The following is a 20,750-nucleotide window of genomic DNA, read 5'->3' as shown; positions in this document are numbered from 1 at the left end:
TCAAGTATATATGTTAAATTATTAGGCAACATTTTATATCCAAAATTGTTTTCTAGATAAGTTTTGGTTTATCTGATCATTATAAAATTAAGAGCAGTTAAATATTTTCTTCATATTTCATAAGAAAATAAACTAGACATATCCCAATTAGGCTGTGAGTCACTTGAAGGTATATTGAAAAAATAAGAAATATGTAAACTCACCATGTCTAGGGGAGATCAGTCTTACTGTTTTCGGTCTCTATTTTCCCCAGGTCTAACGCAGTACCTGAAAAAGCAGTTAATAAATGTGTCTGGTATGAATGGCATAATTGAAGAGCTGGAATGAATGAGCTAAATCTAATTCTCTCCTGTTTTCTTTCTCCCTAGACTCCCAGGAAGGCAATTACAAGTCAGAAGTCAATAGCAAGCCCAGGAAGGAAAGGACAGCATTTACCAAAGAGCAAATCAGAGAACTTGAAGCAGAATTTGCCCATCATAACTATCTGACCAGACTGAGGCGATACGAGATAGCTGTGAACCTGGATCTCACTGAAAGACAGGTAAAGGCAGACCTTGTCATTACATGGTATTTTTAATTGCTTTGGGTCAACATTCTTCTCCAGGAACTTTTGCAATATCTAGACCAGTGGTTCATAAATACCACTTGGAAGACAGGTGTTTTATTTCATGATGAAACTCTTGCCCTGTGAAATAGCAAAATTAAGGATAATATAACAATGTCTTAAAGAAAATTATACTGATTCAGTTTAAGGAATCATTCTTTAATCTGTGATTATGCCCTTTCTGCCTTTAAAATACTTTTTATTTTAAATAATGATGGCATAAGGTGAGTAATTTTGTTTGCTTATATTTCAAAGGTCTTCTGATATGGTGTAATAGAAAGTAGGCAACACCATGTGAGTTTCCTCAGTTGCTCTGGATAAGGTTTATGTTGCAGTAACACAGACCCCCAAACTTCAAAGATATAACAAAAAAGTTTATTATTTGCTTACTGTCTATACTAACTTTACAAGCCCAACATTCCAAATAATCACTCACCAGACCCTGTCTGACTCTCTGGCATCTCAATATGTGGTGTCCTTGGTAACCACCGGAGGTAAGACAGAGTTGGAGGTTCATGCATTGACCTTTAAATGTTTTCACCTGGAAATGACCCATGTCACTTCCATTTACACTCTAATGTCCGGAAATAGTCAATTGTGCCACTTTAGTTCAAGGGGGCTGGGAAATGATGGGAACAAGGGCACAGAGGTCATTGGTAAATATTTCTGACTTATCACCCCCAAATATTTTTGAAACTGTATTGTTCTCAGAAATTCAAAATTCTGGTCCATTCATTTAGAGAACACTTTGACATTATTAGTACTCTGTGAACTCCAGCAATAAGACTTTTAGGTTCTGTCTTGGATTTCATTTGAATGGCAAGTAATTCTCTCCAGTAGCTCCCAGTGCACTCTGGTATGAGTTCTGATTTGTCGTAGGAGAATCTAGCCCACTGATGGTTAACAGTTGCTAATCTTTAGAAAAAACATTCCTGAAAGCAAATGCAAACATCTTTATGGACAGTGCAGCTATAATTGGCACTCTCAGGGCTAGAGTCTCATTTCCTCCTTCACTGTATGCACCTCACCCAGGGATCCCATTGGAACCCAGGAAATAGAAACAGCGTGTGTACAAATGAATGCTGTCCTAGAAGTCCAAGCAATTTTATCCAATTTCTTAAATCATCTGTTTTACTTCTGTTAATTTCTATACTGTACCTTTAGATAGGATAGTTCTGGGTAGTGCAGAAAATACATGGAGGAAGACTTTTATGTGGTTTTATTTATTGGCTGTTTATTTTTTATTGAATATTATGATTAGTACCTACATTATGAAGCACAGCATTTTCCTTCCTGTGAATGTCACATACAAAAACCCCTTCCATAACTGTATGATATTTGATGTGCTGGAGAGTAAGGTCTAAAATCTGCATCATCACACATCTGTGATTTTTTTATTCAGTTTTTTAGTTATTGTTATGTTTTAATGGGGAACAGGAAAAAAAGAAGGGAGGTAGGAATTACACATTAATATTCTTTTACAGAGACATTGAATTCTAGAAAATACAACCAGGTTTTATTTATTTATTTATTTTATTATTTTTATTGATTTCAGAGAAGAAGGGAGAGGGAGAGAGAGATAGAAACACCAGTGATGAGAGAGAATCATTGATCGGCTGCCTCCTACACACCCACACTGGGTATCGAGCCCACAGAAGATTCTATGCTTGCTATTCTGGGGATGGCCTATGAGCCTGTCATTATCTGATCACAGAGCAGAGATTTTACTTTTGGCTGTGAATTTCTTTTTAGAAGCAAGTTTGTAAATTTCGTTTTGGAATTTTGAAGGTATTTTGGATATTCTTTCTTTTTTAACTGACTTGCTACTCTTGGGGGAAAGTATTGTATCCAAGATAAAGTATATATATAAAATTTTAATCTTTTTTTTTTTTAAAAAAGGTCCCTTTTCATTGTTTTATCAGTTAAACTTTACTATGTAATAAACCAATTAAGAATCTTAATGGCTTCAAACAATAATTGACATTTACTTTGCTCACAATTTTGTGAGTAAGGAATTTTGATTTGGCTCAACTGGACAGTTGTGCTGTTGGCCTTACCTAGGTCCCTTATGGACCTGGGTCAATTCAACTGGGGGGTCGGTCTAGGCAGCCTCAGCTGGGCCAGTGTGTCTCTGTTGTGTGTAGTTTCATTTCTAATAGGCTTTCTGATGGTGGTAGAAGCATTCCCAGGAATAATTAGAATAAAACTCCAATGGGCATATTTACTAATGTCACATTGTCCAAAGCAAGTCACATGACCAAGCTCAGTGTACTTGTAGGAAGGGGCCACCTAAGAGATTGGAAGGAAGGCAGATTTTGTGGGAGGCCATTACTAAACACTCTGACTTTAGCCTCATCTGGGGGAGGAGGGGAGAATAACTATAATCACAAAATGAGAGAAGATAAAGTTTTCAAAGAATTGAAAATTTGGTATTATGCAGATTTTTTTGTCCTATACATTTCAACTTGGAGTTTTATAAGTTCATATAAGAAGGAGCTGTATGCATGTGGAATTTAAATACAAACTAAGTCTTTAGAGGGCTGCTATTTGTTACACAGAAAATTGAATTGTTATGAGAAAAATCTGAACAAAAATACTAGATTTACCAATTGGAATTGTATATTCTTATACAAGGAAAAAATTTCTCTAAAGCACAAAATGGAAATTAAAACTATTTTCTCTTTCTTCTACTCAGGTTTGTATGTCACAGTGGATATGAAATATTTTTTAGCATACACTATGTAACACAACTATCATCAGAGGGGAAACATCTTTGCTATGCAAGACATAGTGAATTAATTATTTTGTAACACAAGTATTTGTTGAGCCAGATTCTTATTGTTAAAATAAGCTGGACAAGTTTCTGCTAGAACTCACAAAAGAAGAAAATTGAACAAATATTAACAGCTGTGATGAGTGTTAGATGTCACAAGAATGGCTTGTATGGGAGAGGATTCCTGGTTATGCTAAGTCTTCAGTATAATTCTATACTTTTGTGCACCTGCAATATCCTAAAATGAGAAAATAAAGCTTTGTTTATGTCTTCTGGGCTGAATTTTACTATGCTAAATTTATTTTAAAAATGTTGCATGCTGTCAGTCATCAATTTTGCTAAATTCTGGGCCTCTTTAAGGGTCTGAAAGCATATTCCTCCCAGGTGCCAGGGCTCTCTTTCCAGTGAGATATTTCCAGTTTTTTATTTTCCCTCAAGGTCTGGCTTTTAAAGTTATAAACATGGACTTGTAAAGTAAAATCATCTTTTAATTATGACATATCTATCTCATCACTTTGATTTTTCAATAATGCCATACAAACTTATCCATGTAATCTTTCTTTACCCTATAAATTCTTAAGTAACATTCTTTTTATGGGATGTCCACATGTAAAGTATCCTAATTATAAATATGTACATTTTTAATTTCTATTCTGCAAGCCCTATCTTTTCCATACATTAAAATAACATGAGATTTAGTGAAGTAATTTACATGTATATTCCAAAGATTTTATCCAACGCCATATTTTAAATTATTTCCTTAACTTTAACAGAATTTTCAGTGTCCAAAAATATTTTTCTTGATTTTTAAAGCCTTTTAAGATGTAAATACAGAGACAGAATTCATATATATATAAAACAAATATTAAATAATTTCAATCCTTAGCAAAATCATGTTATAGAAATAACTTTCTCCTAAATGAAAACTTACTTTATATTCAGAAGTACCCTTTATACATACTTTGATCTAAAATCTTACCTATTTGCCTATACACCATGTCTATGTATAGCTGAAATGTTATTTGTAGATTCCTTTATCTTGCTCATATTACCAGGCAATGTACCTGCCTCACATTTTATTATGTACCACATACATATTGTTATAGAGATTTACAATAATGATTATATTTTAATTTAGGAAAAAAGATATGTTGAATTGTTAAATATCACTCCCAGCTAAGTAAGTTTCTTATGTCAGTGTCTTTCGTAATGCAACGCCTTTACAGTTCAGGGAAGCCTGTAATTCTTTGAAACTCCATCGAACCAAAAAGTAAGAAAAAGAGGCTCATCCTGCAAAGTAATTCCATGTTAGCTGTGCTAGCACATAGGTGCTAAATAAAATTATTGTATTTTATGTTAAAGAAAAATGGAGACACTAAAACAAGGCTGACCTTCAATTTTTTTTCCTCACCCGAGTACATGTTTATTGATTTAGAGGAAGAGAGCGAGAACGAGAGAGAGAGAGAGAGAGAGAGAGAGAGAGAAAGGAGAGAGAGAGAGAGAGAGAGAGAGAGAGAGAGAGAGAGAGAGAGAGAGAGAGATTGGAGATTGGTTTGGTTGCCAGGACAGAACATCAAATATTTTTAATTGTATAATGTTGTTTCGCAGAATAGTTACCACTCCAGTAATCTTTCAGCTTCTAATTTACAGCTTTCAGTTTACAACATCTTCTCATCCACTTCTCAATCAACAGCTAATAATCTCCAGTTGGCAGAGCCACTTGGAATATTTTGAAGAGCCAGTCAGTGTAAAGACCTCCTGTCCCAACGTATTTTTAAGTTTGACAAGCTTATTCTGGCTTTTTCATCCATCCAGATACACTTGGATAAAGCTCCCGCCAAATTTTTAATATCTCACAGCGGGGAGAAGGGAGACGGCAGTTGTATGAAACTGTAAAAGGAGTGACAAAACTGACATTTTTATAGAGTCAAGGCTGGCCAAATATAGAAAGAATGGGAGATCCTTCCATTTCACAAAGTCATTTCGCAGAGCTAAGCGAAGTGCAATGTTGCTGATTCGTAAACTGAGGTTACAGAATGGACAGACTGGATTCATGATACCTCTGCCAAAATAAATGGAAAATCCCACCTCATTGGATCATATTCCATTAGTGGAAATGAGAGGGATTATGTTTTGTTTGTTACTCATAAATCATTAAATGGCTCAATGCCAAGTATTTTCAAAATAAGCATCCATTTTTTGGATGACTATGAAGGAGAATTTTTCATGTGCCAAATAAACAGTAGTTTTGTCTTTTGCTCAGCGTTTTACACAATCCCTCTCCTTTGCAGGTTTACTTCTATAAATTTATGTGAATACTTTTAGTTAGTTAGCTAATCAATTATTTCTCCATGACCTGACATATTGTCCATTCAAGGTAATTTAAGACTACCTGTGTAGCCAGTGATTTTAGAATATTTTCTCATTTTTTTGAATTAGTATCTAACAGTCACCTAGAGTAATAGTAAGATACTTATTTTACTTAAATCATTTTGAAAGACTAAACATGATTTGATTCCAACTGGAAGACGTGGGTAGCACCGTGGGATGGAATTGACAGTGAGATAAGGGATGGAGTCTTAGTTTGAAGTGAAAGAGAGATTTCCCAAGTAGCACTGGTTTTTAAAAGGAAATGTATATTGATAGTGTGTGTTGAGCCCTAAAAGCCAGATTCAGCACTGCCTTGGGTTTCACAAAACAAAGGCTGTGTAGTAAGAAAAATGATTTAAGAAGATCAATAATAAAGCAAGGTCTACAAAGAGCAGATCAATGAATCAATCACAGAATTAATTAATTTTAAGAAATATTATCTGTAAAAAGTAGAAGACTGAGAAATAAGCAATTCATCTCTAACCATTTAAAATTGTAAATATCCAGGTATGAAATAAAATCTGAGGAAAATAATTTCCTACCCTTACTGAACCAGCCTTAAGATTATATAACCTGTGTGTGTTTTAATGTTGTTCGCTAGATGGATATGCAGATATATCTCTATCTATACATATATATTTGTGCATATATGTGTGTATATACAAATGGAAAATACTCCTTATTTTAGAAGCTTGATTGAAATTTGCTTTAAAGGCTCTCAGAAGCCTTCGGAAACAGCTGAGGATGCCTTGTCTTAATCAGATACAAATCTATTCAGGCAGGAAGAGTAAAGAAGCTTTCTTCCCCCCCATTTTTATAACTACCTTATAGAGCAGCAATTTTCTACCTTTTTCACTTCATGGCACACATAAGTTAATTAATAAAACTCTGTGGCACACCAAAAATTTATTTTTGTCAATCTGACAAAAAATAGGTATAATTTATATTCATTCACACCAGATGACTATTGTTGTGTTGGCTATTGTTACTTTATACTAGAGGCCCGGGTCACGAAATTCGTACATGGGTAGGTTCCCTAGGCCTGGCCCACTATCAGGGCCAATCAGGGCCTCCTAGCTGCCAGCTGGGGCCTTCCTTCATTCCACGCCACCGCCTGGTGGTCAGTGCATGTCATAGCGAGCGGTCGAACTCCCAGTCTCCTGGTTGAACTCCCGAGGGGACACTTTGCATATTAGCCTTTAACATAGATAGATTTGACAGTAGTCTGGTATTGCATGTTTTAAAAATTCTTGTGGCACACCAGTGTGCCGTGGTACACGAGTTGAAAATCACTGTTATAGAACATTCCTGGTTCCATTTCTTCAGTTCATCTACCGACTTTGCCACTGTATTACTTGGGTAAGTCTTTGTAGGGACTATTTACATTGGGTTCACCGATCAACTGCCATGAGCAAATTTAGTCACAGGAGATTTGATTAAATCTGAAAATGGTATTAATACAATTACTCTTTGCATGTTTTCACATGTTAAAGATCTGAATAAATATGTTAGAGATTGTCTACAGTATTTCAAGTTCCCAGATACAAATGAAAACAATTAGAATATTAAATCTACATATTCCATATGTTTAGAGACATCTAGATATGTTACTGAAGTTTAGTTTTCACTCATATGTTTGGTGTTATGATTATTTCTTCAAAAGATAGGCATTTATGATGTCATATACATATGGGTTATGGAGTTAGATAGATTCAACTTACTATTGACAAATTTGCCTCTGGTCATCTTATAAAATTGTGTAACAATGGATACATATTTCATTTGTGTTCTCCTGTGATATATTGTGAGCCCTTATACCAAAACGTTATAATGTGAATGAGTAAATAAATTACATAGAGATAAAATAAATGTTTAGCCAATGGCAACAAGGATTCTGATATATAGCACTTTTATTAAAGGCAAAAATATGCTTTCTAGATTCTGAAATACATCATTCAAACAAATTAATCACTTGGCTGCTTTCTTTGGAGTCAAGATGTGAATTAATATTTTTCTATTTACTTAGAATAGTTTGATCACCCAGAAATTATAAATATTAAATACTTTGTCAATGAGATGATAAAAAGTGAGACTTCTTTATAATAAGCCTATGGTCTGAAAAGAGAATTCTATAACAACACTATAAATATTCACTACTAATAGAGCAGGCTATTATATACTTTTGTTACTTTTTAATAAGAGTTTATTGAAAAATATTATCTGCATGCAGAGATATTAAAGGCCTATGAGATTTGGTTCATATTGCACTGATTTCAGAAATAATATTATGTTTCATTATTCAGATTCTGGAGATAAAGGATTTATTTTTATGTAAGTTGTTATTTTGCTATGTTACAAACACAGTTCATATGGAATCTTGCCATAGATCAAAGCATGAAAAAAAATAAAATGTAACCAATGGACACAAGACACTGGAAGGGGGGTGAGGGCATATGCCGAGGGGTAGGGGAGGCTGGAGGAAGGTTAATTGGGGAAAAAAAAGGAGAAAAAGGAGACATCTGTACTACTATTTGTAATACTTTAAACAATAAAAAAAGAATTTAAAAAACACCCTCATTTCTTCAGCATTTTCCAGAGAAATAGCAGACTAGACGATAAAATTAACTTTAAGCTCAAATAAAATAATAAAAGTTCACAAAATTTATATATCTTGTTTTAAGAGGGACAGATTTGTTTTAATTGTATGCAATTTAATATTTGATGATTGAATTTCTAAAACCTGGGGTATTTCCCTGGGTTACTAGGACAATCATTCAGAAGGCACACAGGATGCCAGTAACAACAGCATGAGATTCCCAGAGGAAAGAAATTATGTGCTATATTAGCTGTGTGGCAGCATAGCAGTGTGGGATGTTGAGCCTCAGGGTAGTGTTCAATGCCATCTCATGGACCATTGGGGGAATCTCTTAGTAAGGGATTAGCAATGACACCAACTAAACCAGCAAAGATTTCAAGTATATTTCATAAAATATGAAGGTAATTTTTATGTCAGATCCTTCATATTTGGCCAATAAACTGTTATTTACTTCTCTCTCTCTTTCTCTCTCTCTCGACTGTGAATGCCTTCAAGGGGGAGACTCCGTCTTATTTATTTGTATATTCCTCACTCCAGTCCCTCCCATCTTTCATTGATCACCGTACCTGTCACTAGACATTCAGTAATACTAAGTGTATGTATGAATGAATATATAGGGACTTCAAGTCACCAAGGACAAGTGAGATTAATTTTACTCAGTTTAGAAATTCAGAGTATTATATGAAATATACTTATCAATTTTAATAAAAGTAAATAACATTTTTAAAAATGAGATATTAGGCATTTTAATGACTACACTTTATCTTAAAGACAAAACAAAAACTATTTTTACAATCCAACCAATTAAACTGGATTATAAAATGATCCTAAATTAAACTATAAAACTGTGCTGTTACTATTATTATTATAATAGCAATATTGACTTGCAATTTCTGTAATTGCTTTTGTTGATTTATTTATAATACTGATGCTAAGTAGAAAAACATATGCTTTTCCCAGAATCTTCCTCTCTTTATTTCGTTTTATCCCAATATTTTATAATATATCTATATATATAAAAGCCTAACTGACCATCCCACCATTCGACCATCCGACCAGTAGATATGATGCGCAATGACCACCAGGGGGCAGACACTCCAACTGGTAGCTATAACATGCACTGACCACCAGGGGGCAGGTGCTCAACACAGGAGTTGCCGAGCTTTGGTGACCTGGCAGCTGCGGTTTTGGGTGATGCACCCGGAACCACAGGGGAGGGAGCCCAATTCCGGGGTGCATCACCCCAAAACAGCCCTCTCACAATCCAGGACTTCTCAGGAGATGTCAGAGAGCCAGTTTTGACCGATTCCCGCAGGCCAGGACGAAGGACCCCACCAGTGCACAAATCCGTGCAGTGGGCCTCTAGTTAGAAAATGAATTTGGATACACTAACTTTTGAAGTTCTGTATTCTTCCGTTCCATTTTCATAAGATGTACCCATTATGTATTTGTTGCTTTCTTTTTGTTCCATTGCTAATTTAATGGAGTTCCAGTATCAAATATGTAATCTAATTCCTAAAGAACACAGTACATAAATATGTTAGGATTACTATATGATTGTCAAATGCTTTTACATATATATTTATACATCTGTAGTATTCATTTACCCATAGAGTTGTATGAATACATAAGTAATATTGAAAACCATGAAGTCTTTTATCAGTCTGTTTTAAAAGTTGAAATGGCAAAATTTCACATGGTAACAGAAAACAACACAAAATAGCCTATACTATTTCTAAAATCAATACCATATTCTTACATTTTTACATATAAAATTTCACAGAACAGGTTTTATACTAGTATTATAGAATTACTGAACCCTTTTTCCCAGAAAAAGGAAATAAGAGTAGATTTTAAGAAATCTATTCCTCTCATTTTCTGCCAAGATGATTTTGACTGGATGTTTCAGCTCTTGGTGACAATGATGATAATGTGTTTCTTCCATCTGGAATTGTCCATGGAGAAAATATCCCTATGGAGAATCTTGAAAGACTTATTATTCCAATATTACAAATATGAAAATTGAGGCAGAGAGAAGTGTAATTTTCTCAAATTCACGCAGAAACTCAGAAGTGAAGCCAGGAGTGGAACCCAACTCATGTGGAAAAGATCTAATGCAACATGCAATGTCAAGCTTGCAAAGGTAATTAAAGTGAGTAGTATAATTACCTAAATTGTAGTACAGGAAAATAGTGTCATATTTATAAACCTAATTATATTGAGAAGGAGAATTACCTGAATGATAGTAATCATATGGATGGAGTTCACATATCTTATATGCTTTACTTTTCTGCCTTGAATGCTTAAAAAATGGGAGTTTGAAGTATAACAGGAACAAAAATAATTAAAAATAAAACTACAATCTAGAGTCAAACAAATGCCAGGTTTAAATTTTGGCACCACGTGTACCTATTTGTGTAATCATAGGCAAATCACTTAACATTTGAGTCTCAACTTCCTTATCTATAAAATAGAAATAGTGTTTAAGATATCTGGAAAGTTTATATTAAAAATAATGCATAAATAGCACCTATTAATATGGTTGCACAGTCATAAGTAGGTATGTGTGGTTATTAGGTAATAATACATGCACAGCTATCAGCTAGTTTTTAATCTTCTTTTACTGTGTTTTGAGTTATTCATCAGGTTTTTTCCCACATTTCCTTATTATTTTGTTTTCAAATGGATTAATATATGTATGGGTAATTCAGTACATGATACAAGATTTCAATTATAGCCTAATAGACCACTGCAAATCCAGAGTTAAATCTTAGTTTAACTATTTTTTGGTTCAGGCATCTGAGGAAACTACTAGTTTCAATGGAGTGTTGTGATATGAGGAATGTTAAAATAAAAACATGTTTGGAAATTGATATTTCTTTCTGCTTTCTCTTAGCACTGTGCTAAGAGAAATTCAGATTGTTTCTGAAATGAAAATGGAGAATATTTGAAATATTCCTGGAGTAGAATAAAACAGAACTATCTAGACCAGATATAAAGACTTATTATAAAATTAGAATAATTGAGACTGTGGTTTTGTCACAGGGATAAGAAAATTGAGTGCATCAAAAAAGCTGTGCATATATGGAAACTTGATTTAGAACAGAGTCAAACAGTGATCAGTGAAAAATGGTGGGCTATTTAATAAATTGTGCTGGAACAACTTGTTATCTATATGGAATAAAGTAAATTTAGATCTTTTCTTTGCAATAAGTATGAAAACAAACACTTTATGGATTACACACTTCAATTGGAAATGCAAACTTTAAAATTCTTAGAAGAAGATATAGAAGACTTTCTTACTGTCTTCAGCAGAAAAATGGGTCTTCATGAAGACATGAAAGTAATATGCATAACATAAAATTGATAAATTTGAATATATGAAATTTTAGATTTTCTGATCATCAAAGGACACTCGAAGGACTGAAAAAAAGATGCAATAAATTGAGAGACTATAATATCAGCCATATAACCACAAAGCATTAAATTAGCATTTAGAACATACTTTAAAAATCTATAAAGAATAAATTTAAATTAAAAAGAATTCAATGCAAACCAACTATGCAGAGGCATTTTAGGAAAGAGGAAATGCAAATGGGCCATAAGCATTGTAAAGATGCTTTACTTCATTAGTAATTAGGAAATGCAAAATAACATGCTTAGATAACATTTATAATCATTGTATTAGGAAAATGATAACTCCTAATGTTGGCAAATACACCTGTATATATAAAAGCCTAAGTGACCTTCCAACTGTCTGATCGATAGCTATGATGCACAATGACCACCAGGGGGCAGATGCTCAATGCAGGAGCTGCCGAGATGTGGTGACTTGGCAGCTGCGGCTCTCGGGTGATGCACCCAGAACCAGAGAGGAGGGAGCCCGATTCTGTGGTACGTCACCTGAGAACTGCCCTCTTGCAATCTGAGACCCCCCAGGGGATGTCGGAGAGCTGGTTTCTGCCTGATCCCCGCAGGCCAGGCCGAGAGACCTCACCGGTGCATGAATTTGTGCAACAGGCCTCTAGTGGGTAAATAAAAACTCCTACACACTGGACTGTGGGGGGTTAAACTGATGCAACTTTGGAAAATAATTTTTCTGTATTATTATGTTAAGTTGAACATTCATACTACGTGTGACCCATCATTGCATCTCCTGGATATATGCTTAGAGAAGTTTGATCATGTTTATCAGAACACAAATACAAGAATGTTTATAGCAGCAACATTTATAAAAGAAAAAGTAATTCAAGTGTGCATGGACAGGAGAATAGATAAACTGTGGTATATTTACACAATGGAATAGTATAGTCATTTTTTAAAAAATGAATGAATATAGTCCCTTAAATCAATATGGATAGGGCAAGAAGCCTCAAAGACAATCGAACTTAAACTACTTTTTAAAGTCACACGTTCTGAAAACTGTTTGTTTCTTTGCTTTAAATAAAGACTTGGGGATGATAAACACAAAATGCAATGTGAGAGGACACTTAGCTCAGTGGTCGGCAAACTGGGGCTCGCAAGCCACATGCGGCTCTTTGGCCCCTTGAGTGTGGCTCTTCCACAAAATACCACGGCCTGGGCGAGTCTATTTTGAAGAAATGGCGTTAGAAGAAGTTTAAGTTTAAAAAATTTGGCTCTCAAAAGAAATTTCAGTCGTTGTACCGTTGATATTTGGCTCTGTGGACTAATGAGTTTGCCGACCACTGACTTAGCTTAACAAGAATATACAATGATGAGAAATACAGTGTGAAAGGAAACATGTTCCTCCTAAAGAAGACAGTACAATGATGCCAATATTTTTCTGGTTCTGATCATGGATAGACACCTAATGTGTATTTAAATTTATACATGTATAATTTTAGATAAGATCTATAATAAATATCTACATTTAAATGCACTAGGCAAATTCAATTAATATGCTAGAAGAAAACATCTCTACAAAGCTGATGTGAATTATATAATGTCTCATCTCAGTGTTAGTATTTTACAGATATCAGTGAAATTTTTTTTTATTTTGACCTTATTTTTAGGAAATTATTGGAATTACATATTTACAAAGTAAAATAAAAATATGAAAGGCAGAAAAAAAAATAGTTCAAAAGAAGGGACTCACTCTGAGGTGCAGCGCTCAGGAAAGCTCTGGGATGCCCTAACCGGTTTGGCTCAGTGGATAGAGCGTGGATCTGCAGACTGAAGGGTCCCAGGTTCCATTCCGGTCAAGGGCACGTAACTTGGTTGCAGGCACATCCCCAGTAGGAGGTGTGCAAGAGGCAGCCGATCTATGTTTCTAACTCTCTATCCCTCTCCCTTCCTCTCTGTAAAAAGTCAATAAAATGTATTTAAAAAAAAAAAAATGAAAGAAAGAAAGCTCTGGGAAGCAGCCGAGGTCCCAGAGCACACAGCGCCCTTTCAGGTCCGCTTCCTCCGCGTCCCTGAGCGCGTGTTCAGTTGCTGCAGGAACGCAGCTGGCTGTCAAGTGGAGAACTCAGGAGAGAGGGAAGCTTTTCACCAAGATAATTACTCAGACGTTACCATTGTGGATGGTGCCAGATGGTACTGGAACTATGGTGGCGACCACTTCGTGAAGTCTATGTCGTCACTGCGTTGTACACCTGAAATTAATATAAAATTGTGTGTCAACTGTAATTGAAAAATACATTTTAAACTATGTTAGCTGTAATTCATAGAAACCCTTTGTAAGGCCAGATGCCTGTGAACAACCTAAAACAACAGTTCTTTCTCGTCTGTTTTTTTATATGGCATGTCATAAAATGGACATGTCGCACTTCGTACGGACCTTCTGAAAGTTTAAAAATCATTATCATGAACGTGAGACCTGATTAAATTCAGTGTTGGTGTATTTTCATACTCATTCCTTTCATCATGTCTTTGTGTAAGACACGGAGGAACTGTTTTTTCATTGGCAACAAAACAGGAAGGGGAAATGCCCATTTAATTTTCTTTCTTTCTTTTGCCTGTTTGTTCCTTGTCTTTGTTAAAGGTGAAAGTCTGGTTCCAGAACAGGCGAATGAAGTGGAAGAGAGTAAAAGGGGGGCAGCAAGGAGCTGCGGCCCGAGAAAAGGAACTGGTGAACGTGAAGAAAGGCACCCTCCTCCCTTCCGAGCTCTCGGGCATTGGCGCGGCCACCCTCCAGCAGACAGGGGACTCTCTAGCCAATGACGACAGCCACGACAGTGACCACAGCTCGGAGCACGCACACTTATGATACACGCAGTGAGGACCAGCTCCATTCTCAGGAAAGAAGTTGTGACGGCAAGCCTTCCTCAAACATCGTTTACACAGAGAGATGACTATGACAGTGATTCTTTAACATGATTACATGCAGGCATCTCGAGTCAGTTTCTCATGATTTCTAGAGGGTTTAACACTAAGTGCCACTTACTTAAAGATGCTTCCCCGGTGAAGATGGAGAAGGTGAACTCGCTTTGAATATTCCAGATGTGTGGGTGGTGTGTATGGCAGCGAGCAGGTATGTTTGCTTTTGCTTGCACTGAAAATGGAATTGCTATCAAGAGCAAACTATGAGACATTTTCATTCAACATGCCTCCAGAATGAAGATGCAGAAGATGAACTTGCTTTGAACATTCCAGATGCATGAGGTGGTGTGTATGACAGTGGGCAGGTATTGGCTTTTGCTTGCACTGACAATTAAATTGCTTTCAAGAATAAAACATGAAATATTTTTATCCTGAACAACCACAGTGCCTGAAATCACTCTTAAGTGGATTAAAAAAAAATGTATTTTAACTCTGTATATATTACCCTTAAGTCATTTTCCTGTCTTCAGTACGTTTAGCAATGCATTCATATTAGCTGATGAAAATAGGCACTCAATGATGACAACCAGAAGCAGCTTCCTGTCTTTTTATACACTTTGTCATCCCAGAGACAATCAGCACATGCTTACTTGTGTTCAAGTAGAGAAAAATTCATTAGAGTCTGATAGGACATATTCTTGTACCACAGACAAAACAAATCTTATGTTGCATTTTCTATCAACTGCTGCTAATACATTATTATAAAAGTTACCTAGCTCCTCAATTCTTCCTATCTTATAGCTTGAAAAAAAAAATAGGATCATAGGCAAATCAGTTACCTTGCAGAAAGAGCTTTGTATGACAGACATTGTCTGATTTTATTTCTATAAAATGTTAGCTGTTATGAATATCATTTAATTTACAAGAAAAAGGTTTCCCCCTGATTGGTGATGGTGTTAGACAAGTTGCAAAACAAAACTGATTCCTCAAGTTGGTGGACAATGAAATTCTGAATGTCTTCAAATAAAATTCAGTAAAAACATTATTTTTTTCATATATGATGTATTCATGCAGAACAACAATCTTTGTATTTTGTAAAAAACAAAGTGTTTAATAAATGATCCTTTGTAAATAATTTTGGTCTCCCTACTGTGTTTTCCTAAATTTTTGCAGGTTTTAATGTAAATACTTAATACATCCCAAGTTCATCTGCACTTGTGGGAATCCAGATGATCATAAATTAGTGAATCATCTACTTGTATATTTCTGAAATGTTTATTATAAAAAAGCAGTCCTCTGATAATCATAGACCATATAGTAATGGGTATACACTAAGCCATTTCCCTGATTTGAGGAATAAGCCAAATAGATTTCTTTGTGTGTTTTATTAAATCAAAGATAAAAGTAGGAGAAAATGTAATATTATTCACCACAATGAGATAAGTAAAATAGTCATACATTTTAAAGATGAAATTGCCAAATAAGCCAAAATACCCAAGGTTGTTGATGTGAAAATAAGCTAAATAAACTAATAAGCATTCTCAGTACTGATGGACATTATATTTTTAATATAATAAAAACTCAGATTATATTAACTTGACATATTTTGTGTCATGCATGATTGCACATGCATTGGATACCTATGTCCTACTTACAACTTTATAACATTGTTTTTCCTTTGTTCCCTATTTTAAACAGAAATGTATGGAAATATACAGCAGCTCCCCCATCCCCAATCAATTAGAAATAGAGAAAAATAGTGGATAAAATTTTCCCAAACATTATTTCATTGATTTCATTTGTTTTAGAACGATGATACTGATGAAAAAATGACTTTAATTTACTTAGTCTAGCATGATATATAGACAATATTCAAGAAATGAAATAACCAGTTGTATCACATTTTCCCTTTGTGTAATAAATTTTATCACAACAGTTAGCAATATTTCTGTTAGCCTCGGAGGGAGGACTATTCAGATTAACATCTTCCAGGCATAAAACAGACACTCTCCTATCAATCACTTGAATTAGTTTGAAGTGTATTTGTACTGATGACATCTACGTGGGTGGACTGACTTTCTTGTTGTAGGATTTAAATTCAAAACATCTTGACAAATTGGAGAAGTGGGAAAATATAAATTGAATTGAGTTCAATAGGGACCAAATGGAGGATAATTCATTTCGGCAAGAAAATAATTTCCAGAAATAAGAGGAAAAGACCTCTTAGAAGCAGCTAAAGAGGGAGCCTAAGGATTGTGGTCAAATAGAAAGATATAGAAGAATTACAATTTAGTGTGATAAATGAAGCAGGAAAAAGTGATTCTGAATATATTGGACATTAAGGAAATGTGAGGCATTTGTTAGAGAATTGTGAGCTATTCGAAGGTGATGTAATGAAATTTAACTCCAGAGAACATGAAGAACCTCCAGGTAGAACAGGCCACTTCTGACCAAAAGGGGGCATCATTTTATTCATAATGGATTAAAATTATCCACCATTAAGATGCTAGAACACCTTAGCACAATTATGACAAAATTACAAGTAAACAATCAGGCTAAATTTTCATTAGAATTTGCAGGCTTTTTGGAGTATTTCAGTATGTTCCATCTTAAAAGTGGTGCATAGACTTGCTAGATAATACCTCAACATCCTTCTGGAATTACAATCCTGCCAGGAAATTTAAGATATTCTCATGTGCTATCAAGTTTAATTCACTCCAGAAATGACAAAATCTAAAAGAACTCTGTTTTTATTCTACACTGGGATCCTGGCTCTTTATGATATCTTTTTATATAATGCCCTTTTCATATAATTCTGTCTCAGACCTAGTAGCTCTGTGGAAATTTATATAGCATGAAAGTACCTTCCTCTGAAAATAGTATGGAATCTTGGTGAGAGTCATTTTTCCAGCAGGATTTAGAGGGATGAACACTACAAAGTTTTTCCAAAAGTTGATCCACATATTTTTAACTCATTGTTAACATGACCCCAATTACCTCTTACTTCCCACATTTACCTAGGGTTGTCAGCCTGTTTTCCCCTTCAGACACTTAAGACCCAAGCTTGCCATTTTGTGTGTGTGTGTGTGTGTGTGTGTGTGTGTGTGTGCGTTTTAAACAAACTAAATGCACTTAAAATAATCCCAATTATAGTTTTAAAAACTTTGGAATGATATTATATAAAATAAACGTGGGAATGACTTGTGAAATTCAATAAGGGTTTTCCTTAGGAGAATAGAATTAGATTAAAGGGCAGAGAGACCAAAGTAAATGATAAAAATATATATTTTATGTTTTTAATGATACTGGTTTTCAAGAACATTTAAAAAAATTGCTGGCATATCTATAGTGGCAAATGCTAATTTCCTTTTCAGAGGAGTTTGGAGGTGATTATAAATCTAGAATAAAATCAGTAACAAGATGGCAGAGTATCCTAAGTTAGTTATGAGAAAAGTTTACTGTAAAATATTCTCTCCTTCACTTATAAACATATCTAGACTGGTGAGTCTAAATAGTATATAGATTTTAAAAAATAGGTCAGTTATGCTGTGACCTGTTTCCTAATAAATTGGTGTTAAAGTAATTAAGTTAATAATTGAGGTGAGTGGTATTTAGATTAGGATTAAATGTTTATCAAACACAAATACTCAATTGGTATAGTTTTTTAACTATTTGAGAAATAATTGCATTTTTCCAGTTGCTTTTATTGTATTTTTTATTTTATTGATGAAATGTTAAGCACACAGTATATATTTAAAGCTGAACTACTAATTGTGGGTAAATTATTTGCTTGATTTTGACTTTCTTTAGGTGAGAGCTCAATTTTATTTAAATTTGTCAACATTGGAATGAAATAATTTTTATCTCATTTCTATATTATCTAAGATAATGTTTTAGTATTTAAAAAATTTAAAATTTAATAGAGTGCATGTTATCTAAAATGGTAAGATTACAAAAATACTTCTTAACCCAAGTGTTCATTATTAGTCAACTGGATAAAGAAGATGTAGTACACATATACAATGGAATATTACTCAGCCACAAAAAAAGAATGAAATTTTAGCATTATTAACACCATGGATGGACCTAGAGGGTATTATGCTAAGTAAAATAAATCAGACAGAGAAGACAAATATCTGATGATTTCACTATATGTGAGACCTAAAGAACAAAATAAATGAACAAACAAAACAGACTCATAGATACAGAGAACAGGCTGATGGTTGCCAGATGGGAAGGGAGTTGGGGGGTTGGGTGAAAAGTGTGGAGGGATTAAGAAGTATGAATTGGTAGTTATAAAAGTCACAGAAATGTAAAGTACAGCATCGGGAATATAGTCAATAACATTGTAATAACTATGTGTGGTGCCAAGTAGGTACCAGAATTATCAGGGGGATCACTTCAGAAATTATATAATTATCTGACCACTATGCTGTACACCTGAAGCTAATCCTACATAATAAAAGCATAATATGCTAAATGTCCAACCTATCAGTTGATCCTTCGGTCTGCCACTCGGCCAGTTGCTATGATGTGCACTGACCACCAGGGGGCAGATGCTCCAACCGGTAGGTTAGCTTGCTGCTGCAGTCCGGCCCAATCGGGACTGAGCAAGAGGGCCGGACATGCCCTGGAGCCCTCCCAAGGTTCCCTGCCAGCTGGCTGGCCCCCATCAGCCCCGATCAGGACTGGGCAATCTCTGGCCACGCCAAGGGACCCCACCCATGCATGAATTTGTGCACTGGGTCTCTAGTATTAAATCATATTGAATGTCAACTGTAAATATAAAAAATAAAACTTCTATGTTCAATAGAAAAAGACAAATTGGCTCATGACATTACACATTTTATAAAAGTCACATCAACTTAATTTCTTTTAGAAGAATTCATCATATCTGAGTTTACTCCCCACTCATTCAGGTCCTACATTCCCTAATCCCCTTGCATGGAATGCTCTGTCACCATATAGATCTCCTACCTTCTACCTCATTTCCAAGGTGTCCACTTCCTCATTCAGGCCATTCCAGATCTTCTGAAATAAAATGGCACCACCTGTCACATTCTACCCCTTTAAGTATTGCTATTTTTCTTCTTAGCTGTTAGGTAAATATCTGCCAATTTCTTCTACCATTGATTGCAGGCTTCATAAGAGCAGGAACTCTGCTTACTGTGTTCATTGCAATGTCTCTAGCACCTTGAACAGTCTCTGGAGGCTCCACCACCAGCTGATATGCTGAGTTTGTGTGAATTATAAAAGAGTTACTCCTGCCTCAAGATACTAGGCTGCCCACACCTAGCGACCACAGTGATCATTGTAACACTATGCTAATTGTGAAGTGAATGACACCCCCTGGAGGTAGTCAATGCATAATTTTCACAATTACAAATACTGATTCTAAGCTTGACAGGTTGTAACAATCAATAAATATTTGTTGACTTAATGCCTGAATGAAATGATACAAGGTCCATTCAAAGAAGTGGCTGTAAACCCAAATCAATTGTAAAATATAGCTCTGGAGCATTTTGTAATGAACAATATATGGGTTAACAGCCAAACCAAAAATTTGGTTATAGTCTTTGAAATGGTGCTCCTATGGACCAAGTTGGATGAGAACAAGGAGAAAGAAAAGCTAAGGAGACGAGGCTTTAACAGATGTTCATTTATGGTTTGAAAGAAAAGGGAAATTTTTCCTTCTGCTCAGATGCCTGTCTTGAAATTCTCACAATTTTTGCAGACAGTCTGGCTGGTTTCCAAATATACATCGTTGCTTGTCTGGTATGAGGAATGCCATCTGTGCAGCGTGGAAGTCCTTTTTTATAAAAATGGACTGCTAATTACGCTCTGGGCAGGTGTTGTTAAAGTGAAATCAGGTGTCAAGCTTACAATTGTCTGAAATCACTGTGTTATGTTGGAAAAGAATGGCATACCATATTGTAAGATGGAATTTAAACGTGGCATGTAAGCATTCCGTTTTTGGGGTGTTGCAAAGGTCAGATTGCATAGCAAAGCTGTAAAACCTTCAGAGTACTTCCACATCGCATGGAATGAGCTTTACTTTAAATCGATGCTATAGGCTACATCCAAGTTATATATAGGCTACATCCAAGTTATATATATCCTCATTA

General features: G+C 35.1%; 1 protein-coding gene across 1 annotated transcript in view; it reads left to right on the top strand.

Annotated features, from left to right (window-relative positions):
• Nucleotides 1–16,224, top strand: part of MEOX2 (mesenchyme homeobox 2) — a 63,501-nt gene extending 47,277 nt beyond the window's left edge. Inside the window, exons 2-3 of the mRNA XM_080665597.1 lie at nt 369–541; nt 14,348–16,224. Coding sequence (XP_080521723.1) covers nt 369–541; nt 14,348–14,572 — 398 coding nt within the window. The 3' untranslated portion in view covers nt 14,573–16,224. The remainder of the gene's footprint in view (nt 1–368; nt 542–14,347) is intronic.
• Nucleotides 16,225–20,750: the final 4,526 nt, after the last annotated feature.

This window comes from Plecotus auritus (genome assembly GCF_963455305.1).
Source record: "Plecotus auritus genome assembly, chromosome: 4".
Classification (NCBI taxonomy): Eukaryota; Metazoa; Chordata; class Mammalia; order Chiroptera; family Vespertilionidae; genus Plecotus; species Plecotus auritus.
This window is presented reverse-complemented; position numbering and strand designations above follow the sequence as displayed.